This window comes from Terrapene carolina, unplaced genomic scaffold (assembly GCF_002925995.2).
Source record: "Terrapene carolina triunguis isolate 2854851 unplaced genomic scaffold, T_m_triunguis-2.0 Scaffold113, whole genome shotgun sequence".
Lineage (NCBI taxonomy): Eukaryota > Metazoa > Chordata > Testudines > Emydidae > Terrapene > Terrapene triunguis.
Window position 1 is genome coordinate 6,362,906 of NW_020664464.1, and position 24,886 is coordinate 6,387,791.

Here is a 24,886-nt window from a genome sequence, read left to right on the forward strand (position 1 = left end):
AAAAGCATAACTCTTTTTTCTACCTAATTTTTTTTCTTTTGCTCAAATAGCTTGCAAGCTCCTTTCCTGTACAGAAACTCAGAAAATTCCAGCCACAGCCATCATCTTGGTGATGCCTGTGTTGCAGATCTTATCTTCAACAGCAGTTGAGGACTGTATATCGGAGGAAGATTCTGGCCCCACTAGGCAACAGCTGGCTATAAATCTTCTGGAAATGGTACAGCAGGAAGGCACAAAGGATAAAAAGAAATTGGTAAAGATTTAATTAATGCTCTTCCCTTTTGGGGCAGATTGGGTTGGGGGGATATAAGTTTCTCTGCATTGTTACATGCAGTAATTTACATTAGAGACTGCTAAAGGTGGTGTGTGTGTGTGTGTGTGTGTGTGTGTGCGCGCGTGTGTGTTCTTTTTAAACTTGACATGGAAACTGTCAAAACGTATTACAGATGAGTAAAATGGAAAGTGCTAGGAAGGCAGCAAAAACTAATTTTGCGCTTGCGCATTGCTTCTACCTGTGGTGGGTTTTTTTTTTTTTTTTTACAGCCGTATATCAGCTCATACAGATTTAAGGGTATTAGTACATTTTCATCCTGTGCTGTTAGCCAAATAGGAAGCCCTCAATAGAATGCTAAACTTTTGCCTCCTTCAGACTCTTGCTTATGGTACTCTTATTCATCCCCTTCCTTGTAACAGTATAGTCTCATCAACCACCAATCTTTTCTTCTCTTTCTGCTTTGTTGGGGAAAGAGAGGGAGAACAAAGGCAAAGGGGGCATAAAAGTACCACCTACACCTCTACCCCAATATAACGCTGTCCTCGGGAGCCAAAAAATCGTACTGCATTATAGGTGAAACCGCGTTATATCGAACTTTGATCTGCCGGAGTGCGCAGCCCCGCCCCCCCGGAGCGCTGCTTTACCATGTTATATCCTAATTCATGTTATATCGGGTCGCGTTATATCAGGGTAGAGGTGTATTATGGTGTCAACTGATCATCTTGGAATCTTTTTGTACTTCCTGTTGCTCCCCTCTTATTTACTGATGCAGGATCTTGAGTCTGAGAACTCTCCCTCCCTCTCCCACAGAATCATAGAAATGTAGGGCTGGAAGGGACCTTGAGAAGTTACCAAGTCCAGTCTCTTGCACTGAGACGGGACCAAGTAAACCTAGATCGTCCCTGACAAGTATTTGTCCAGCCTGTTCTTAAAAACCTCCAGTGCTGAGGATTTCCACCATCTCCCTTGGAAACCTATTCTAGTGCTTAGCTACTCTTACAGTTAGAAAGTTTTTCTTGGTATCTAATGTAAATCTCCCTTCCTGTAGATTAAGCTTATTACTTCTTGTCCTACCTTCAGTGGACATAGAGGACAACTGACCACCATCCTCTTTATAATAGCTCTTAACATACCTGATGGCTGGTTTCAGGTCCACCCTCAGTATTCTTTTGTTAAGACTAAACATGCCTGTTTTTTTAACCTTTCTTCATAGATCAGGTTTTCAAAATGCTTTATCATTATTGTTGCTCTCCTCTAGACTCCATCTATGTGTTCACAGAATCATAGGGTTAGAAGGGACCGCAAAGGTCATCTAGTCTAACCCCCTGCTAAGATGCAGGATTTGTTGTCTAAATGATCCAAGACAGATGACTATCCAGCCTCCTTTTGAAAACCTCCATCCAAATGTTCTGAGGATAGGTGAGAGCCAGGGGCGGCTCCAGGCACCAGCGCAGCAAGCATGTGCCTGGGGTGGCAAGCTGCAGGGGGGCCGCATGCCGTTCGCTGTGAGGGCGGCTGTCAGGTGGCCTTCGGCGGTGTGCCTGCAGGAGGTCTGCCGGTCCTGCGGTTTCGGCGGCAGTTTGGTGGCGGGTACGCCGAAGCTGCAGGACCAGCAAATCAGCCGTAGAAACACCGCCAAATCCGCGTGACCGCGGACTGCCCGCAGGCATGCCACCGAAGGCCGCCTGACTGCTGTGCTTGGGGCAGCAAAAAAAATAGCACTGCCCCTGATGAGAGCTGCCAGAAACCTAGCCTGGTATCAGTAGAGATGTCTTCCAATCACAGGGAATAATTTCAGTTCCCTGTAAAGGGAGCTGTACTGTCTAGTCATTCAAGTGCTCTCCCAGGATCCCAAGCTCCAAAAGGTGAAGGATTTTCTCAAGTTGAGCTAAAGGTTTTAGATGTTCTATAGCTTTTAAAATCTTATACCTCTAACTATTTTTAGTCTGGCAAGATCGTATTGGTAGTGAATGGCTCCCTAGATCTTCCTAGGGCAGAGGTGGGCAAGCTATGGCCCACGGGCCACATCCGGCCCATGGGACCCTCCTGCCTGGCCCCTGAGTTCCTGCCCCAGGAGGCTAGCCCCCCGCCCCTCCCCTGTTGTTCCCCCTCCTCTGCAGCCTCAGTTCGCTCCGCTGCCGGTGCAATGCTCTGGGGGGCGGACCTGCGAGCTCCTGGGGCAGCACAGCTGCAGAGCCGGGGCTTGACCCGGTGCTCTGTGCTGCGCGGCGGCGTGGCTGGCTCCAGCCGGGCGGCATGGCTACCTGTCCTGGTGCTCTGGGCGGCATGGCTGTAGCGCCGCCACCCACCGGTGCTCCAGGCAGCACGGTAAGGGGGCAGGGAGCGGGGGGTGGGTGGGATGGAGGGCAAGGGAGTTCGGGGTGGTGGTCAGGGGGTGGTGGTGTGGATAGGGGTCGGGGCAGTCAGAGGGCGGGGAACAGGGGGGTTGAATGGGGGCGGGGGTCCCCAGGGGGCAGTCAGGAAGGAGGGGGGGGGTTGGATGGGGCGGCGGGGGGTAGTCAGGGGCAGGGGTTCCGGGGGCTGACAGGGAACTGGGGGGTTGGATGGGGCAGGAGTTCCGGGGGGGCCGTCAGGCGGCGAGAAGCAGGAGGGGTCGGATAGGGGGTGGGGTCAGGCTATGCCTGGCTGTTTGGGGAAGCACAGCCTCCGCTAACCGGCTCTCCATACAATTTTGGTAACACGATGCGGCCCTCAGTCCAAAAAGTTTGCTTGCACCTGTCCTAGGGAGATGTTTTAAGGACTTGTATCACAGATTTTCTCCTCAAGGTTCCAGAAACCTGGTTACTGTACTGGCTGATGAGCTATGGAGATGTGTGATAACCTGTAGTTCTTAAAAACATAAGAATGGCCGTACTGGGTCAGACCAATGGTCCATCTAGCCCAGTATCCTGTCTTTTGACAGTGGCCAATGCCAGATGCTTCAAAGGGAATGATCAAAACAGGACAATTATCAAGAGATCCATTCCCCACCAGTCCCAGCCCCTGGCAGTTAGAGGCTTAGGAACATCCAGAGCATAGGGCTACTAATGGCCATCGATAGGTCTGTCTTCCATGAACTTGTCCAATTCTTTTTAGAACCCATTTATAGTTTTGGCCTTCACAACATCCCCTGGTAACAAGTTCCACAGGTTGACTGTGTGTTGTGTGCAGAAATACTACTTTTTTGTTTGTTTTAAAGCTGCTGCCTGTTAGTTTCATTGGATGAAACCTGGTTCTTGTGTTATGTCAAGGGGTAAATAACACTTCCTTATTCACTTTCTCCACACTATTCATGATTTTATAGTCCTCTATCATATTCCCCCTTAGTCACCTCTTTTCTAAGCTGAACAGTCCAGTCTTTTTAATCTCTTCTCATATGGAAGCTGTTTCATACCCCTGATCATTTTTGTTGCCCTTCTCTGTACCTTTTCCATTTCTACTATATCTTCTTTGAGATGGGGTGACCAGAACTGCATGCAGTATTCAAGGTGTGGGTGTACTATGGACTTAAATAGTGCCTTGATGATATGATATTTCTTAACTTCAGGACCAGGAATGTAGTTTTTTTTAGTGTTCCCACATGCTTGGTGAATTTGTGCACCAGAGTCAAATCCCTAACAGAATATAATCTTTAATGGAATTTCCACATGTGTTCTTTTTCGTGCTTTATGCTCTGTTCCTACAGGGAAAACCCTTTTCAGTGTCGTCTTCATCTCTTGCCTCAACTTCTCTAATTTGCTAGGTCTCTGAGCTTCTAATCTCTGTCCTCCAGCCCACCCAGAATGCTTCTGTGAATAGCATTTTCCCTTCCAGACCACATCCCATCCCTTCTTTGATCCTTAACTGGTAACCGTCTCCTCTTGTATCAGTGAGGTTCCTAGTACAGGCCCTCAAGGTTTTACTTACGTCTGCTCGTGCCTGCTATTCTGCTCTCCTTTCTTCCTGTGATTTAACAAGCAGACTGCCTTCGTACTCAGAGATCCCAATAAGAATTAGAACTCCACTGTGGCAGATGCTGTAACAAAATAACAGTCTCTGCCTCCAGGGGCTCACAATCAGAGAATCCCTCTTTGCTCTGCACAACCTTACCAGCTCCCTTCATCTTTCTCTCACTCGCCTCTTTGAGTCTTTTTCTGGGCTGTCCCCTCTTCTGGAGACAGGGTTGCTTTTTCTGAACCAGAATCCTCTCTCCATTCATACTCCTATAAATTCTCTCGTTCAGCAAAGCCTCAGTAATGTGCCACCACAGACACAATTTTTCAATCAATCAATAATATTAAACATGAAATGAGATCCTTCTTTGCCCACCTAGTATATTGTAACCAGTTTGTGGGCACTTACAACTACTTGACTTCTGCTTTGCTGCTCACAAATCGTAGCAACATGGGGCTACAACTTGAATCCTCCTTCTCTGACAGCAGAAGCCTTTACCACTTAAGATAGAAGAATCTCCATTAGTTAGGTCCTTTACTACTATGACATACAACTGAGCAATTACTTCATTCAGTAAAAGGCACTGGCACATGTATGCTGCGTCTGTACTGCCTGTCTAAATGAGATTGTAAACCCTTGGGACAGGAGTCCTGTCATAGTCTTTGTACAATGCAACATGGAACACTTTGTCAGAGTGCAGCAAACAAATACTGAGCTGCTAAATGTTAATACTAGCCATGACTAAACTTTCTGGCAAATTTTCTATGAATAAACAATAGCACTCCCAAAAATGTGAAGGGGAAAGGGACATGATTCTCTAGAGGGGAGGAGAATCATTGTAACATAAGGGCTTGTATTTTTCCAGCTCCACTGCATATAGTTATTATGTAGAAATTATTACCACCACAGTCATTGTTCATTTCAGTGAAATGCACAAATACAAATGAAATTGTTCCGATTAAATGCTGAGACTCCCTCCCCTCTCTTCCCAAGAGAACAATGTGTCAGAAAGGGAGTAAGTCATTGTGAGAGAATGTTATATGCCTGTGTAGGTTACTACTGTTCCTGCTGTTTAATGGTAAGGAAAACAAACACATCTCCAGAGAACAGTCTCTGAATCACAGGATTCAGTAGAAAACATGCCTGAACTCTGGTTTTGTTTTTTGTTTTTTCAAATATTTTGAAAAATGCAACAACAAAACTGATCTGTCTCCGCCAGTAAGGGGTATATTTTCTGTCAGTGCTGGCACAGTTCCAGTGGAAGTTGCCCAGTTAGATTTCTGTCCAGGGCAGTCCTCCGACTGGAATGGCAGTGATTATATATTTTTCCTTTCTAAACTCCAAAACACTTAGGGTGTTCCAGCTTTTTTTCAGCTTGAGAAATTTGAGGTGTGGGTATAACCACCTATGCCCCTCAATTCTAGTATTGGTTTCAGCTATGGTGAAATTACATCTTAGGGACTGATCCTGATTTTCAGATGCCTGAGGGAGCTGAAGTAAGCCAATATCCTGCTGGATTAGGTCCCTAACAATAGAACCTAAAGATCCTGAACTTTCTCATCAGGCCTCATTCTGATCTTAAATCAGCCTCTATGATAGCAGCTGAAGTAAATGAGACCCCCTGGGTGTATCTGAGGGGAGAATTTGGCTTTAAGTGATCTCATCCGACAAAGGAACAGTGGGTTGCAGGTTGTTGAATTTTTCACATACAATAACTGATGGAATAAATATTGGAGTAAGAGTTAATTCTAATTTAAATGCTATTCTAAAAAGGTTATTTAAAGTACAGGGACATTATAGTTCTCATTAATCAAAATAAATTTACATTACATTAAACAATGTGATTAAAGTTAAGGTGTGAAGATTTATGTAGAACTGCTATGGCTGCTCATTCAGAATATCTCTTCCACTTGGAAATTCAAGAGTGAACAGGTCCTGACCCTGACTGAGTCTGAATTATGGGTCAATTTCTAGTTTCCAGCTGGAAACCTCCTTTCAAATTCATTCCTTACTTGCTTCATATATAAAATGTATTGCAGCTAAATGCTTCCTCCCCTAAGGCTGCCTCTCAGTTGTAATCTAGAATTGGGTGTGGAAGAACACTTGGAAAACATTTCCTTTTATAAGAGAATCCAGTTTTAATAAAACATGTCAGGTAATTTATGTTCTGAATGAGTGTTGTCTTTTAATTAACAATAATATGCATTGAAACTGTTCCATGATTTAAAAAAAGAAATAGTTAACTGATTCTTGTTGGGATTTTTATCTTTCTCTGTTATTTCCAACCCAAATATTACACAATTACACCTGTGCTGGATCACGAGAACTGAAAAATAACATTGGTTAGTTTAGTATTATTGTCCAAAGCTGGATGAAATGCAAAAAAGTAAACCAAAAGCATAACAGGTCACAAGTAACTTACATTTTCTCTTTCAATTCATAACCTGGCAGTTTAAAGCAACATGATGCAGTCTCCAAAATGGCAGGCACTTTGTCAGAAAAAGGTACTTTTAATATACTCCAGTTTCATTGTTTCCACTTCAATTGGGAAATAGAACCATAATTATCAGCAGGAATAGTGATGATTGCTGCTAAGCAGAGGGGAACTTCAAAACAGTTAATTTGAATCATATTGCTCTTTAGTGGCAGAACCCATGGACAAGCAAGTAAAAAAAGAGAGCTTTAGTGATTTAATTTAATTTTTTTTCTTTAAGGAATAGGGTATCTCAAACAAAAAGTTTAGGTGGGAAAAATTTGGATTTGTTACTTTTTTGTTTTTCAAGATTTGGACTTAATCTTTCATGGTACTAATTTGTCTGTGTTTTCCAGTCATCCTGCAGGGTCATCTTTCCTATAACCAGTACGTACAATTTATTGTATACAACCTGGAGGATCCTAGACCACATGAAAGAGAAGTCTGCCGTGCTTGCTTGGTTGTCTTCCATTAAATCACTGCTACCTATTATGAATCAAGTCCCCACTCATGTTTTCCTTCTACTTGCTTACCTCCTGGTTCAAGAAAATGGAGAGTGTCTTCGTGGAGTACTGAGTGCTACTGTGGATATAGCCAAGGCAGATTCCTCTCAGGTAAAATCTGACCATTAATGGATTGCTCTGTTGTGTTTCCACCAGCAGTGTTCATTGAGTGCATAAGGGTGGTGTGCTTAAGGCGCTCTTTGTGTCTGTGTAAAATTGCTCACTAGCCTTTTTTATTTAATGTTGGTGAAGAGAGAAATCTTTTATCGCTGTGCAGTAACTGAAGCGTTTTTAGTTTTTCAGGAATGTTTTTCAGGGTGTGGAATGCAATAAAATAAGGGGTATGTTTTTAAAAAATAAACCAAAATAGAATGAGTTCTGAGAGTTGTGACTTTTTCATTCTGGTGGCTGCACAGTGGTAACGGTCTTGAATTTGCCCTTTATAAGTAGTGAATCACTGAAGTTATAGAAGCATTGTTATTAAAGTGTTACTGTGTTGGAAGTGGTGTTATGCTAGTCTAATATTGGTGTGACAGAATGGAGAATTATGCCCTTTGTTTTCACTAGTTTAATATTTAGAGCATGTCATGAGGAAGTGGGAGATATGTCTTCTATTCCTGGTTCTGTCATCAACTTGCTGTGTGAACTTGGGCCACTAGAGCTGCAATTTTTCCAGTCTGTAAAAGGGGGCTAATCTGTAGGGGAAGTAGTAAGGATTAACTAAAGTTTGTGAAATATTGTGAGACCTTTAATAGGAACTGTTATGGAAGTGCAAAGTAGTATTATATGCTTTTAGCTATATGTCTATTTGAATGTTCTGGGGAGCAAGTCCAAAATGGTGTTGAGGTATTCTTGTGGTAACTTTTGAAACTTTAATTAGAAAAAGGTTTTCCAAACTATAAGGTGTTTATGCTTTAGCACATTCACCTTTTTGTAATGATCTCCCTTTTAGATTATTTTTCTCTTCTTTTTTTTAGTTGTAAGCTGTGCAAGGTTAGAAAAATGACTTTTATTTGTGGTCTTACTCAATATATATGAAGAATACAATGCAGGAAAATTGAGAAAAGTCTACTAAGCCATTTCTGGCTTCTCATGACCTCATAAATCACAGCCCTCTTGTGGTTACTGTGATGATCTCAGAGTCCCTTGATGTCTGTATACTTACATTTCAAAATTACCTGAATAGTCTGTGCTATCTTTTTGTCTGCTTCACTCCCTCTAAATTCAAGCCAGGTTTTTCACAATATCCATATACATATCTGCATAAGTTGAAAGACAAAAATAGATACCAGGCTTTATAATTTAGCAATCATAACACCAGATTGTCATGTATGTATTATTTAAGTCAGGGATACTAAACTAAGACAATACAGTAGATTATAAAATATACATGTTTGTATGTTGAACAACATGGATCACTTCTGCTATCTTGGCGCAATTCTTACCAGTTCACTTAACCTTGATAGGGAACTTGATGCTAAAATCAGCAAAGCTTAAGTTACCTTTGGCAAACTTACCTCAAGTCTTTGTAACAAGTTGCTAACCCTGAACAAAAAGGTATCTGTTTATCAGGTTTGTGTCCTTAGTACCCTCTTTCACACTTGTGAAATCTGGGTTGCGTATTCCAAGCAGGAGCAGAGATTGAAGTTTCCACCTCCACTGTCTTAGAAAAATCCTTAGAGTTACTTGGCACCAATGAATCACTAATAATGACATCCTTGACAGAACTGGCCTACAGTCTATGCAGACTATGCTGGACGCTCGCAGGCTTTGCTGGTTGGGAGACATGGAGTGCATGCCTCAAGATCGTCTCCCAAAGGTTGTGCTCTATGAACAACTTAAGAACTGCTCACGATGCAGAGGAAGTCCAAAACACTGTTACAGTGACAAGGTGAAGCAAGGCCTCAAGAAATTCAGCATTCCTAGTGACAGCTGGGAAAATCCTGCCCACAATAGTTCAGTTTGGAGAAGCTGGGTTTAGACTGGTGCAGTCACTGCGGAGAGCCATCAGAGAGCCCAGGCGAGCCAGGAAGCAGAGTATGCTTCAATTTCCATCTGAAGAGTGGGAAGGTTTGCCACTCACGCATCGGGCTCTTTTCTGATATCATTGCTAAGCACCACTGACAGACTGACTTTGTCACATCTCCTTTCATCTGTCAAGATGTTGGATGGCCATATATGTTGGAAAGCAAGAGAGAGTCCTTTAAAAATTAGAGATGCTCTTGTAACATAAAGACCAGCTTTTTGTCCATTTCTTCAATTGACTTCTGTTTCAAATGTTAGTTTGCACACCCTTTAGAGCAGGATTTGGCAACATGTGGTTTGAGGAGTAGAAGCTTGTTTCTGTAGAGTGCTGGGTGCTCTGGTCCTGATCCATTGAATTGAATGGGAGTACTTGAGTGCTTACATTTGAGCACATGCTTAAGTGCTTTGCTCGATCAGGGTCATCATGCAGTGCCTTCAGAGGTAACTATATCTTTGGTACTGGTACTAGCACTGTGTTACCTATTGAACTCCTATTATTCATCTTCCTCTCTTTTTCTCTTCTCAATGTTCTTTGTGCTTATGTCTTTCTTTTTTCTTTCTTTCTTATTCTCTCTCTGTCAAGTGGAGGGGGCTGCATATGCACGTGGGTTTGGAGGGCAGATGAATTTTTGTTTGTTTGTTTTTTGTTGGATATTTTTATTCTTTTGAGTTTGGTATTTTTCTTTTGCACGTCTTTTTTTTCCCCTGTAGCTTTGTATTTGTTTTTGGCCATGGTTTTTGAGATTTTCCTTTGTTTGTAATTTTCCTATAACTTTTTTGAAATATTTTTCTTTTTTTAAAAAACACATCACTTCAAAGGTTTAGACTCCCTCCCCCCCATTTTTAAACATTCCTTTTATTTATATTTTTTGGCAGATTTAAAAGCTTTGGACCTCAAATATGCTGGCCAGGTCACATGGAAATATTAGCTGACCCCTTTCATTCTCAGACATATGACAACAGATAAAAAAAAAATATGGCTTTCAGTCTGGAAAAGATTGCAAACTCCTGTTCTGGAGTTACTCATCAAGTTTATGAGCATTGTGTGGGCATGGAAGAATCTGTAGAATGTGTTAATTTACATGAACTGCAAGCTCGCTACTGTGAAAAAAGGATAAAATGTATTATGTGTAAACCAACAAAAAGCCCTTAGGATGCATTGCTCTGCAATGTAGTTGAGGTTCCAGGAATTGGATAATGCCCTGAAGTCATTGTACTCATGGTTTCTCTCAGACTACCAAGAGGGAACCCACACGTACAGTGCTTTGAAAAAGATCTATGTGCATATTGAGGGGTAGTTTGCTGCCACTTCTATGTCCATGAGGCTGATTAAGTCTGGAAGTAAACAATGAGTGTAATACATTAGCAAGAGACATGGCAATAAAGAGAAGTAGGCAAAATTGCAAACCAAAGCTAAGAGTTACATCCACCTCAGTCTGTCAGCAAACCCATCTAATGTGCATTCCAAACCCCATGTAGCCATCAGTGGAGTGGAAAGAGGTTATCTGGTAATTCACCCTTGTTGTATTTCCATGCATTTGTGTGAATTAAACGGGGAGATACTATCTTTTGTTCATTTTATTATTTGAAGTTCTTATGTCATGCTGTGCACAAAATTAATGCAACTATCATTGAGATAATGTTGGATAAGATATTGTCTCATTCCAGAGAGTTCACAGGTAGTTGTAGATTCAAGGTAACACTATTTGCACAGAGACTGGACAGCAATTGGTATTTGCAGAGTTCCCAGAAGAAGCTGTGTAGTCTGCAGGCTATTTCTGATTGTCCTTTGGACAAGGATTTGATTCTTTGATTTGATTATTATTTTTATTGTTCAGTGCGCTGTGTGCTATATTGAACAGCTATTAGAACACAGGTTGCCCCAAGGAGCTTACAGTCTAAGGCCCCAATCCTGTAAAGATTTATGCATGTTCTTAACTTTCAGCACAAGTAGTCCCATTGAGAGAAAGAGAAAAATAGAAAACAAAGCATCATTCTTTCTTTCCCAGCTATCTTGCTCCACCCTAACTATGATTGCTTTGTTAATCATTCCTAGTATCTCACTGTAGTTTTGATTCCCAGGCATGCCAATGACTCCCTCCCCTTGCGCCACAACAGATTCCTAGTCCTTCTCAACTGTTATATCCATCCCTCTCTGCCTTCTAGAGAGCAGCTGCATATCACAGAGCAAAGACAAAAAGGACGTAAGCTAGTCAGAACCTTACACTAGTGGTGTTAGACAGAAGGGGGCTCCTCAGATTTCTGTGGCAAGAGGGCCTGCTAGAATCTGCCTCCGTTGTGCCATGTGGCTCTGGACTCCCATTGCTTCCCTCACCTGCACTCTCCAATCTTAAGACATCCTTGTCTAACAGTTCAGTATAAAATACCCTTGCTGTTTTTTGTTTTTTCAGATAGCACCCTTAGATTGTGTAATACCTGGTTGCAAAGACCTCGAGTATATAGAGGAAGGAAAACAATGACTTGGAAATCCTACCCCTAGACTTATCAGGAAAATAAGTCTTTTGCACCTGAAAAAAAATCAGCTTATATATAATATACTGTATTAATTCAAAACAGATAAATGTAAATTACTTTGAGGAATTTGGGGGAATTTTTTAAACCTTCCTTCTCAAATGGCTTCACATGTCTTTGCTTGAGGCCTTCAGTTAGGAATAAAAATTGCTTTTGAGGCTGAGTAATGGGAAAATACGAAGATTTGTACTGTAATGTGCACTGTGCCAGTGGCAGTCTGTTATAAATTATTTGCTTAGTCATGGATCAGAATACAGGTTAAACCCAGGTCATCACATTGCTGCTATAAAAATGCATTTTGGATTTAGAAAAACTCAGGTATTTGAATTGTAAAGTGTTTCATCGTTGAATTTATTATTAGCAGAAGGTCTCTGGTTTTTATCACAGAATCTTTCTTTTAATCTAAAAATGTAAGCTATAATGGATTCAGAATTTTTATATGAAATACATTATCAGTTAAAAGACCTTTATTGATAACTAGGGTTCAGATGGTTCTTTATCTTCCACGGTCAATTCTGATGCTTGAGAGGCAAACCTCGTTCCTCTGTGGCTCGTATGAGCTATCAGTTACAGGAAAGATGGGGCAAACGTTTTTACTTTATTCACACACTAAAACTTTGATGTAATAACCAGAATCAGGCTACATTTAAAACAAACAAAATCTAGTGCTTCACTCCAGGAAGCATACACGTGGTTTTAAAACGGGCATGCTAGGAACAGCACAAAAGCATTGACAAATAATATTGGCATAGCGTACATTGCATATAAAACTGTAATATAAGTGAGGGGAGAATGGCTGATCAAAATGACAACAGTGGCAGAGTGTAAAGCTTATAGGCAACAGAAGGTGGTGGCCAGACACGATATTGTAATCTCAAGACAGCGGTGATGGATAAGTTTATAAGACATTATATTTGGGTATGTTTCTTAATGCAGTTGCATTATTTTGTTTAGCAGAGGAGGGGGTTATATTGCTGATGTCTGCTTCCTTTACATAACTCTCTCTTGGCAACAGTTGTCTAATAAATGGAAATCCATTTCCAAAGTAGGTCTTCAATTAAATCAGAAATACGTAACCAGATTGGAGGGGCAGGGTAAGCAAAAGCAAACTAAACTTAGAGCAATATTGTGCCTGAAGGTGAAACTGAGCTGATTGAAATACACTACATTCCTCCTTATAGTCATTAACTCTGTTTTCTTCTTGCAAGGAAATTCATGGGTTAAGTTTCAGAATTTAAAACAAACGTTAATAACATATAATCCTATCTCTGATTGGTACATGTGTTTACTAACAAATTTAAATGTAGGGCACATGACATAGCCTCAGATTGAATTAGATGCTCTGTAGCTGAGCTGTGTGTGTGATAAATAATAGTACATTCCACAGCTTGAAACAGTGAATGTTAATGCCTCACTTCCTAACTTTTTAATATGGTTGTTCAAAATTCAATAAAGAAATAATTTTAAAAAGAAAAAGAGAGATTATTAACTTACAGAAATCTGCAGACTGCAATACCTAGGCAGAATGAGTTGAGTTGAAGACCTATGGACAGATTCTGCTCACAGTGATACTGGTGTAACTCTGGAGTAACTTCACTGACTTCAATTTAACAGATTCAGAGAGAAATTTAAATACAAGTCAGTGGAGTTACACCAGATTCATGGAGGTGTGATGGAGCAGAATTTGACCCAGACTGTAACTTCTAGTATAAAGTGTCCTGCATTGCTTACTGTATGACTAAACCTTAAGGATAGGCTTTTGTGTGCTAATATAGTAAAGATTGACAAAGGCAGCATCAAACATTAGATTAGGTGGTCTGTCTTCACTGTAAGTAGGAGGGCCCTCCTGACTAGGGGAATAACCTCTGCTAATATTGTGGAATATTTGGGCACAAGTAGCTCCAGTGACCTATCAGAATGATGAAGTGAAGTTTAAAATTACATCGGCGTTTTTTTCCCTAATGACCAGCAGCAGGTGGATCCAAATGGATTGGGAATTACTACATAAAACCTGAAACTCAAACCATAACTATTTGTTATTCTCTAATTGGGTCACATTTGGTCTACAAACAGGCACTGTGCAGACAGTGACTTTTTGTTTTAGATAATTGTACATTTTAAAATGCTTTTCTGCAAAGAATGTAAAATATCTTACTTCAAGTATCTTCTTACTAGTACCACATAATAGTATTACAGTTGTCATTCTTGTCGGTAATCTTTTAAAACTTGGAACAAGTAGTATACTGTGGTGTTTAATTTTGTGGGGATGTATCCCCTGTTGGTCTCTAGACTAGTGCTATGAGGGAAATGTGAATGCTTTGTATGGAAGGTTGCATAATAATATCATTGTACATTTATATAGCACTTTTCATCCCAAAAGATCCCAAGGCCTTTTACAAACTATGGGCCAGATTGTTCCGTCTGGCTGAGCTATGCAGAGTGCAAGGTCGAGGTGGTGCTGGGAGAGTAAAGCAAAAGTGGAACTAAACTACCACTGCGCCTCCCCAGTCCTGGGGCCATCTGCCTTCGGTCCAGTGCCTGGCATAAATTAGAGCAATCCTGAGGCTGCTCTGATTTATGCTGGCTGCTTATTGCTCCAAAGGGACATGGGGGTCACCATGACGAAGGACTATTCTAGCCCTGGGGGGGAGGGATAGCTCAGTGGTTTGAGCATTGGCCTGTTAAACCCAGGGTTGTGAGTTCAATCCTTGAGGGGGCCACTTAGGGATCTGGGGCAAAATCAGAACTTGGTCCTGCTAGTGAAGGCAGGGGGCTGGACTCGATGACCTTTCAAGGTCCCTTCCAGTTCTAGGAGATAGGATATCTCCATTAATTAAAAAAAAATTAATTAAATTAGCCATACTCCCTTTTCAGTTACCAAGGGCTAGACAGGGAGACTAGTTAGGAGCTGCTACAGCAGCTTCATGGAATGGTTCAAAGCAGGTTGAATGGACCAAACAGTCCATCCTATGCAGCTATAACACTGGAATCACTTTCCCAGTGTGTTGCTGGTGCTTCTAGGGTGGAGCGTGGAAGCCAGGTAGTCATGTGGTGTATAGCAACTAATCCATTTTGCATTCCTAAATAAAATCAGTTCTTCCCATCCGTTAACTAGTTTTGCACTCCCAAGTAAAATAATTCCTGAACTTTCATACTACATCAGTTAATCAATTCTACCAACTCTGCCTTCCAAACATCAAAACCAATTCTGATATGTACACCCCACATAATCTCCCAGTTAGTAAATTCTGGGCTCTTTCCTAGTTAATGAATTCTACCCCCCGCACCTCCAAATGAATTCTGGGCTTTCTTCTGTCCTGTCCAGCTAAATGAATCTTGAGTCCCTATCTCTTTATAAAGGCCTGTGCTTCTTCCACTCGTGCTTTCCTGGATGTGTAGGAGATTGGAGCCAATCTGCTCTGTTCAGTTATCAGATCCAGCTGGGAAGGGACTAGGTGTTTCCTCCAGAGGGCTAAAACAGCTCAATTGAGGAGGGGCTGCAGAAAGAAACTTTGGCTCCTGTGACTAATCCTGGAGCAGAGTGAAAGGCCCCTAAGTCTTAGCAGCCTGCACTAATAGCGCATTTTGTGTTACTTTGGAGTTTTGTTTGAGCTTCTCAAAATGGTGTGCAGGAAGAAGGGCCTGAAAGGCTCTGGGGAATGGCAGTGAGTCCTTAATGGGCTGGGGAGACCAGCACCTCACATGTGGTGGAGAGAACAGGAAAGAGATTGGCCCCTGAGTGAGGCAGCAGCTAGCCTGAAGCCAGACCACCGAGGCAGTATTTCATCAGGGTGAAGCTGAGAGCAGCTAAATTTGAATAAGTGGAACTTTATTAAACCCTGTAGACTGCTCTGTCCAAGTGGCTGCATTGCTTCCTGCCCACTCCTCACATTCTCTGGCCTTGGCTACACTTGCGAGTTACAGCGCTGTAAAGCCACCCCCAGCGCTGTAACTCACTCCCTGTCCACACTGGCAAGGCATTTGCAGCGCTGTATCTCTGTGGTTGCAGCGCTGCATGTACTCCAAGTCCCCGAGAGGAATAGCGTGTGTTGCGCTAGCGCTGCAGCGCCAGTGTGGCCGCCCAATGCGCTGTGACTGGCCTCCAGAAGTATTCAGTAGTATCCCACAATGCCTGTTGTAGCCACTCTGGTCATCAATTCAAACTCTACTGCCCTGGCCTCAGGTAACCAACCACGTGACCTGCCCTTTACATTCCCTGGGAATTTTAAAAATCCCTTTCCTGTTTGCTCAGCCAGGCGTGGTGTGGAGTGCTATCAGTGAATCTTTCCAGGTGACCATGCCTCCACGCGCCAAGCGAGCCCCAGCATGGAGCAATGGCGAGTTGCTGGACCTCATCAGTGTTTGGGGGGAGGAAGCTGTACAGTCCCAGCTGCGCTCCAGCCGTAGGAATTACGATACCTTTGGGAAGGTGTCAAAGGACATGATGGAAAGGGGCCATGACCGGGAAGCCCTGCAGTGCAGGATTAAAGTGAAGGAGCTACGGAGTGCCTACCGCAAAGCCCGCGACGCAAATGGCCGCTCAGGTGCTCCCTCCACGACCTGCCGATTCTACAAAGAGCTGGATGCGATACTTGGGGTTAACCCCACCTCCACTCCAAGCACCACCATGGACACTTCAGAGCCGGTGTTGGGGGAGGGGGGAGGAGGAGGAGGAAAACGGGAGTGAGGGTGGTGGGCCGGATGGAGACACCCCGGAATCCCTGGAGCCATGCAGCCAGGAGCTCTTCTCGAGCCAGGAGGAAGGTAGCCAGTCGCAGCGGCCGGTACTTGGTGGAGGACAAACAGAAGAGCAGGTTCCCAGTAAGCAGTTTTTTTTTCGGGAAGGAATTTTTTCGGTGCGGGCTCTTTGGGAGAGGAGGGTTAGGCATGCATGCCTAGATGCCGAATAGTGCATTGATGTGGTTTATCACATCGCGGTAATCAGCCTCGGTAATCTCCTCGAATGTCTCATCCAGAACATGTGCAATGCGCTTGCGCAGGTTTATCGGGAGAGCCACCGTGGTCCTTGTCCCAGCCAGGCTAACGTGTCCGCGCCACTGTGCCGCGAGGGGCGGGGGGACCATTGCTGCACACAGGCAAGCTGCATATGGGCCAGGGCGGAAGCCGCATTGCAGTAGAAGACCCTCCCTTGCTTCCCAGGTCACCCTCAGCAACGAGATATCATCCAGGACGAACTCCTGTGGAAAATGTTGGGACAGTGTTCAGTGTAGGTGCCCCCTGAAGCTGTTGGCTCTCCCCAAGGCACAGAAACCGAGAGGATAGTGCAGCCCTGAAACAATCAGTCCCCCTTACTCACCATTTTGAGGCTCCCATGGGATATGTGTGCTCTGTTTCGGACGGGAAAATTATGCTATTTTGTAGACCCTGTGTGTTTTCTACTCCTTGAGTGTGGGGGAAATCATTGCTCTGTCTGGTATAAACAATGCTGCCTCTGTTAAATGTTGCATTTTGCCTATACAGCTGCATCAACCTTGAGACCTCAGCCGTCCCTCTTATCGCCTGCTCAGAGACTGCGAAAAAGCAAAGAAGACATGCTGCAAGAAGTGATGTGGCAATCTATTAAAGAGAATGAGAAAGCACAGAACTGGAGGGAGAGAGAAAGCAGGATCCGCCAGGAAAACGCAGCACACCAGCGGCAAGGCACGGAGCACCGGCAGCAAAGCACAGATCGGCTCATAAGCATCCTGGAGCGCCAAGCAGACGCTATCCACGAGCTCGTAGCCATGCAGAAGGAGCAGTACCGCAAACGCAAATGCCACCCCCCCCCTACAGCCCTTGTCCCCAAACTCTTTCCGTTGTGCCCCACTGTCACCTCCAACCCACTTTCCCCAACTTCCATGTTCTTCACGCCACCAGCTGCCTCCAACAACAGTATCTTCACCACCCAGCCCTGAAAACCACGACCCTTACACTCTGCACTCAACCCCCATCACCATGCAGTATAGCTATCCCGAAGTGCAGCACTCACTGCACAGCACACCAGACAGGACATACGTGAATCTGTGATTGTACCGTTCCCCACTCCACCCCCTTGTTTCTTTTCAGTAAATTTTTTTTTCTTTTCAGTAAATGGATTTTTTGGCTTTGAAAACATTCTTTATTATTGCATAAAGTAAAAGACTCCTTAGCCCAGGAAATAAACAGGCACTGCAAGTCTGCTTGTCTGCTTAGCAAACACTGATTCCTAAAGATTGGAACTACTGCACTTCACTCCCGTGCAGGGCACCAGATATCACTGCTGGTTTTCAGCCTCAAATTGCTCCCTCAAGGCATCCCTAATCCTTGCAGCCCCACGCTGGGCCCCTGTAATAGCCCTGCTCTCTGGCTGTGCAAATTCAGCCTCCAGGTGTTGAACCTCGGAGGTCCATGCCTGAGTGAAGCTTTCACCCTTCCCTTCACAAATATGGAGGGTACAGCACGCGGATATAACCGCGGGGATGCTGTTTTTGGCCAAGTCCAGCTTCCCATACAGAGATCACCAGCGGGCCTTTAAACGGCCAAAGGCACACTCCACAGTCATTCGGCACCGGCTCAGCCTGTAGTTGAACCGTTCCTTGCTGCTGTCAAGGCTCCCTGTGCAGGGTTTCATGAGCCATGGCATTAACGGGTAAGCGGGATCTCCAAGGATCCCAGTGGGCATTTCAACTTCCCCTACCGTGATCTTCCGCTCTGGGAAAAAAGTCCTGGCCTGCATCTTCCTGAACAGCCAAGTGTTCTGAAAGATGCGTGCTTCATGCACCTTTCCGGGCCAGCCTGTGTTAATGTCAATGAAACGCCCATGGTGATCCACAAGTGCCTGGAGAACCATAGAGAAATCATAGAATCATAGATTATTAGAGTTGGAAGGGACCTCAGGAGATCATCTAGTCCAACCCCCTGCTCAAAGCAGGATCAATCCCCAACTAAATCCCCAAATGGCCCCCTCAAGGATTGAACTCACAACCCTGGGTTTAGCAGGCCAGAATAGGAATGTGCATCCCATCTATCGCCCCTCCACAGTTAGGGAACCCCATTTGTGAAAAGCCATCCACTATGTCCTGCATGTTACCCAGAGTCACGGTTCTTCTGAGTAAGATGCGATTAATGGCCCTGAAAACTTGCATCAACACGATTCCAACGGTCGACTTTCCCACTCCAAACTGGTTTGCGACCGACCGGTAGCTGTCCAGAGTTGCCAGCTTCCAGATTGCAATTATCACCCGCTTCTCCACTGGCAGGGCAGTTCTCAATCTCGTGTCCTGGCGCCGCAGGGTGGGGGCGAGCTCCTCACACAGTCCTATGAAAGTGGCTTTTCTCATCTGAAAGTTCTGCAGCCACTGCTCGTCATCCCAGACTTCCATGACGATGTGATCCCACCACTCAGTGCTTGTTTCCCGAGCCCAAAAGCAGCGTTCCACGGTGCTGAGCATGTCCGTGAATGCCACAAGCAATTTCGTGTCATACGCGTTACGCCGCTCGAAAGCATCGTCGGACTCCTCACTCTCACTGTCACTTTGGATCTTAAGGAATAGTTCGACAGCCAAACGTGACATGCTGACGAGATAAGTCAGCATACGCCTCAGCAGTTCGGACTCCATTTCCCGCAGACAGATCGCGCTGCGCAGAAACCGTTGAAAGATGGTGCCAAAGGTGGACGGAAACAAAGGGATTTCTGGGATGCGAAGTGATGCATCACGGGGCGTTGGGACAGGACCCAGAATGCCCCACACCCACGCCCCCTTCCCACAACCCATGGTGCCAGAATGGGAAGAGGTGCTCTATGGGATAGCTGCCCATAATGCACTGCTCCCAATGGCGCTGCAAATGTGGCCACGACAGTGCGCTGGGCAGCTGTCAGTGTGGACAGACTGCAGCGCTTTCCCTACTCAGCTGTACGAAGACAGGTTTAACTCACAGCGCTGTACAGCTGCAAGTGTAGCCAAGGCCTCTGTTTTCCTAGTGTTTCCTCAATAACACTCCCCCTCCCTCACACCCCCCCCCCTCGGAACATGGACCCTCTGACTCCAGTTCCACTGATCATGATAGAGGTGGTACTGCTACAGGAGGAGGCACGACAGTCTGAAAGTTATGAGTGAAAGCAGGAGACAAAAGCTCTAGTACACTAAGGACATTTTCCAAAATTTTGCCACCATTACTAACACTCTTCATCTCCATTGATGTTAGCAACATTTAGATGACTATTATAGATAGGTGACTGGCTGCTGCTGATGTTCTTAGCATCATGTCATTGTAACCCTGATCTGAACAGGTCTAAGTGAGTAAGGATTCAGTAGGGATAGTGATGGGTGTATAGGTAGAATTGAATGAAGAGATGCAGAGTGGAGCAAAGTGGTGGAATACTTTTGACATAGCAAAGTTTGTGGAGAAAAGATCCAGGAGGAATTTTGTGCAGTCCATTTTAGTATTCAAAATAATCAGTGGTTCTACTGCTGATATAATTCCACTGCTTTGTGGTGTTGATGATTAGTGCAAAGCTAGAGATACTTCATGGCGCAGGTCTAGTCTGTATGTGGCAGAGTGATGTGCTGGATGGAAGAGGGTCAGGGAGAGGCTGTCTGAGTAGAATCCTATCTTTATTGCTTGAATTTAGCTGCACAGACTTTACATCTCTTCCTTAGGTTTTGCATTTATTTTAACTCTACCTCATGAGAGTGACTGGGGCTCAAAAACAGGTCTTCCATTTCAATCTTGATATACCTTTTGACACAGACTATAGTGTACATATAATAAATTAATGGAGCATTGCAGAAATTTTCTTAGTAAAAATGATTGCAATAACCAGTTTTGCACACAGCACCCCTCTTTTCCCCCCCTCTCTTTTCATAAAGCCTATAGATAATTTTGTCTTTACTTTTTCTGTTGTTTCTCCTACCCTAGTGCAGAAGCCTGAAAGCCTATTTTATTGTTCAAGATGAATGATTATATCTGATCAGTTTTTAGATATCTTACCAGCCGAAAAGTGTTGAAGTAAAGGTCTGAAACATTCTGGAAGAAAGTCCAGAAATCTTTTTAAAAGGCCAAAGAATGAATAACAGTGCATATATTATCAGGCTGACTTAAATCAAATCATTACTGAGCTGCACTGACACATGCTGTTCATGAAAGACTTTATACAGTCCTTTTAATCGGATGAATTGTCTTGTTGTGCAAAAACTGTTATTACACTGTGTGTGAAACCAACCATGCTGCAGGGGGAAAAAATTAAATCGTCTGACTGAGAGGTCACTTGTGAATAGTAACACAAGATCTATTACCATTATTAGGGGATTATGAGGCTCTAGAGGACATTCACTCTTTTATAGTTTTCAACTGCTCGAATGAAATATTTTAGTGGTAAATGACATCCTTCTGGGAAATTCATCTGAAGATGCATTATCTCCTGTCTTTCGGAGGGGGAAAAAAGTGGGGGTGGAGGGGGGAAGATGACAAAAAGTAAAATATGTTGTTCTTATTCATCTAGAAGCTATGTGTAAAAATCCATTGAACTTGATGTGGGTGTCTGAAAAGTGTCTTAAGTAATACTCAATGGCACTATTCTAAGTCTGCTGCTATTAATACCAGAGAATGGCTTTAGTGGAATTGGCATATTACAGTACATTCTGTGGACAGAATCTTGGAGGGATGTTTGCTACAAGTTTATTAGGATGCTGAAGCACATGCAGTTTTATAGAACATATGGACCAGATTCTCTTAAGTGCTCAGAACCACAATTGGGCCCAAATCTTAAAAAGCCACACTCATGTGGGCACCCAAATGAAGTGACCAGATTTCCAAGAGTGCTCAGCATTCAGCAGCTCTCACTGTTCTCACTGGAAACTGCTGTGTGCTGAACACTTTTTTGAAAACCGGCCATTTCATTTAGATGTCTAGGTGGGAAATGTTGGAGCGTGAACTCTGGAAAATCTAGTCCTGTGAATCCAGTGTTGTAAAATTTTGAAGTAGAACCTAGAAAACTAATTGCAGTTCCATTTGCTTTTTGTTTGCGGTGATGAGAGGATCTTACTCTCTCTAATATTGTCTGATTAACGTAGATGAATTCTCCCATGCAATATGTATTTAGGTTAAGAAAGTGAGGCGTGAATGAAGAGCCATTGATACGAGGTCAATGTTCTACAACCAGGATGTTAAATTGAGAATTGGATTTTTTAAATTGTGGATCGTAATCCTTGTAAAGTGTTGTTCTGTTTGGGTATAATTTTATTATTGAGCTAATCTCAAGATAATTTTATTAGCAGCTGTAGCACAGGAGCTGTTTGGGGAAAAAGTCCATTAAAAAAATTCAGACAGGGAGAAAGGGAAAGGGGAATGATGGATTCTGTTTTCCCCTTACTCCCTCCAGTCAATCACAGCATCTGCTTATAAAGAGACTAATTGTTTTATAGCTTAAAAATAAATCACCAAATTGCAGGGGATGTGTGAATGTGCATATAAATCCTGTTGGTTTGGGGAATAGCAGCTTTTGTTACAATTAGATCTTTGTGTAGCATATTTAAACTTATTTTTAAGAGGGGCTGTTGGGATGCTTGAACATCTTTTTCAAATAGAATAATTAAAACAAACCCAAAATAAACAAACAAACAAACAAATAAAACCCTGGAAACCCTTTGTTGGGTTGCTAATGAGAGGCTTGACCTAACTGCTCCATCTTTGGGGATGATGAGGGATGTAAAATGCACTGTTGCTAGGCAACACATTTGTCTGCCTTCTGAGCATGTTCATGTGCACTAAGAGCTAATGAATCTTCATGTTGGCTTTTTGAAACTGTTCAACTACCGATGAAGAGTTAATATTTATTTATCTTTGACGGGTACCCAGGCAAGTCTTGTTTATCCATTAAATTAGGGGGGAAGGGGTTGTGATGCAAAGCGTATTGTTTTTCTAAACTCACAATGTATATTGAAGTTGTTTTTTAACTGTACAAAATTCAAAAGGAAATACCAATAGAGGATTGTGTAACTGATAGCTATTTAAGTTTACTAGCAAGTGTTTAATGGTTCCCATAGAGCTTCAGACAACATTTCAACAGTTACTAACAAAAAAAAAATCATTTGCTGTGGGGATCATAATTGTCACAGAACATCATGCAGTCTTCTCGAATTCATACCGCTCAGATAATGAGCTGATATTGAACACATCAGATAATCTCAGTCAGCTTCTCCTGACCACTGCAGAGTGAGGATGGGACTGAGGAAATTGACCTTTCAGGACTTGCATACTGCTGTAACCAAATGTCTGGACTTATATAAACATCTGGATGGTGTTCTAACTTAAATGCAGCCAGGTATGAATAACATCCACTGTAATTATAATCGAGATCCAACTTCCAAGAGAAAAAGGATGGTTAAGGCACTAGTTTAGGACTTGGGAGGCTTGGGTTAAAGGTCCTGCTCCATCACAGGATTCCTATGTGACTTTGGACACTTAGCCTCTCCGTGGTTCAGTTTCCCAATTGTAAAATGGGAATAATAGCTCTTTCTCTCAGCGGTGTTGCGGGTATAATACATGATGGAAGATTGTAAGGCAATGGGAGTCATACAAGTATGATAGATAGAATGTCCGTTCTGAATTTCAGTTTTTCATAGCTTTCCCAACAAATTCCTCTGCGGCTGAAATTGTCCAGGCCTGGTGTCATCCCAAAGATTATTTCACAAACACTTTCTGTGGCACACCTGCCGAGTCAATGGATGAAATCCTAGCCCCATTAAAGTCAAAGGGAGTTTGCCACTAATGTCAGTGGAGGTAGGATTTTACCTAAGCTCTGCAGGACTGCAGTTTTTATCAAGATCAAGGAGCTTTCAAGCTCTGTTGTCACAGCTCTCAAGGCCACAGGACTCAGGATCTTTCTAATTTTTTTCTTCTTCTTAGCAAAACAGGAAAATTAAATGCAAAAAAATCTAGTTTTGATGGAATTTTCTGGTTACAAAATCAAAGTGTCAAAAGTCAAGACATTCCAAAAAGTTAACACTGGAAATGTAACTCATCCACATTGTGTATGTATGCAATGTCCCTTCTTCCTCATTTCCTTGCTACGTGTAATCTTTAGAGTATCACATATGTGAAAAGGATAGGATATGTGTTGTGACTCAATTAATAATGTGGAAGCAGTCTAATTTTTGGAGCAACCTGTCTTTTCAGTGCTTGTTTTTTCTTATCATTTAGGCAGTAATAGATTTGCTGCTTGTAGTTTATCATAAAGTTAAAACATCTTGAGACCAAAAAGAAAGGAAGGGGTGGAAGAGAGGCATGATCGGCCTAGAGAATGCTGCATCTTCAAGCAGTGATATACACTAGTTATTAATTTCACTAAAGAGGGCTAAAACTATGAAAAAATCATTGTGTTACAAACCCAGACAAATTTTTGACTTTGGAGAATTTTTCAGAAACCGCCCCCTCCAAAAAAAAAAAAAAAAAAGATTTGTACAGTAACTCCTCGCTTAACGTTGTAGTTATGTTCCTGAAAAATGCTACTTTAAGCGAAACGATGTTAAGCAAATCCAATTTCTCTAGAAGAATTAATGTAAATAGGGGAGGTTAGGTTCCAGGAAAAAAAATTTCGCTAGACAAAAGACATATACATATACAGTATAAGTTTTAAATAATTTTAAACAAACCATTTAATACTGTCCTCACCAATGATTGTGAAGCTTGGTTGAGGCAGGGGCATAGCTGAGTCGGGGTGTTGGGGCTTGCCCCGCTCTGCCCGCCCGGCGTTCCCGCGAGGGAGCAGGGTTAGGGGGTGGGGGCTTGCCCCATTCCGCCCACCCAGCACGCCTCACTAGAAGTGAATATCTTATTATTATTGTCTAGAAAACAGGAGCTGTAAGTGTAAGGTGATAAGTGATAAATGGTCCTATTAGAGTAAGGCTTAGTTTATAAACTTCATTTTTCATAGAATCATAGAAATGTGGGACTGGAAGAGACCTCAAGAGGTCATCTGATTCGGCCTCCTGCACTGAAACAGGACCAAGTATACTTAGTATACCATGACAGGTGTTTGTCTAACCTTTTCTTTAATCATTTTTGTAGTTCTCCTCTGGACTCTCTCCAGTTTGTTCAAATCTTTCGTAAAGTGTGTTGCCCAAAACTGGACACACTGTTCCAGCTGAGACCTCACCAGTCCAAGTA

At 43.0% G+C, this 24,886-nt stretch overlaps 1 protein-coding gene across 1 annotated transcript in view; it reads left to right on the forward strand.

The window, feature by feature from the left end:
* Positions 1 to 24,886, forward strand: part of FOCAD (focadhesin) — a 200,311-nt gene that overhangs the window by 53,265 nt on the left and 122,160 nt on the right. The window contains exons 10-11 of the mRNA XM_026652328.1: positions 51 to 253; positions 7,037 to 7,294. Coding sequence (XP_026508113.1) covers positions 51 to 253; positions 7,037 to 7,294 — 461 coding nt within the window. The remainder of the gene's footprint in view (positions 1 to 50; positions 254 to 7,036; positions 7,295 to 24,886) is intronic.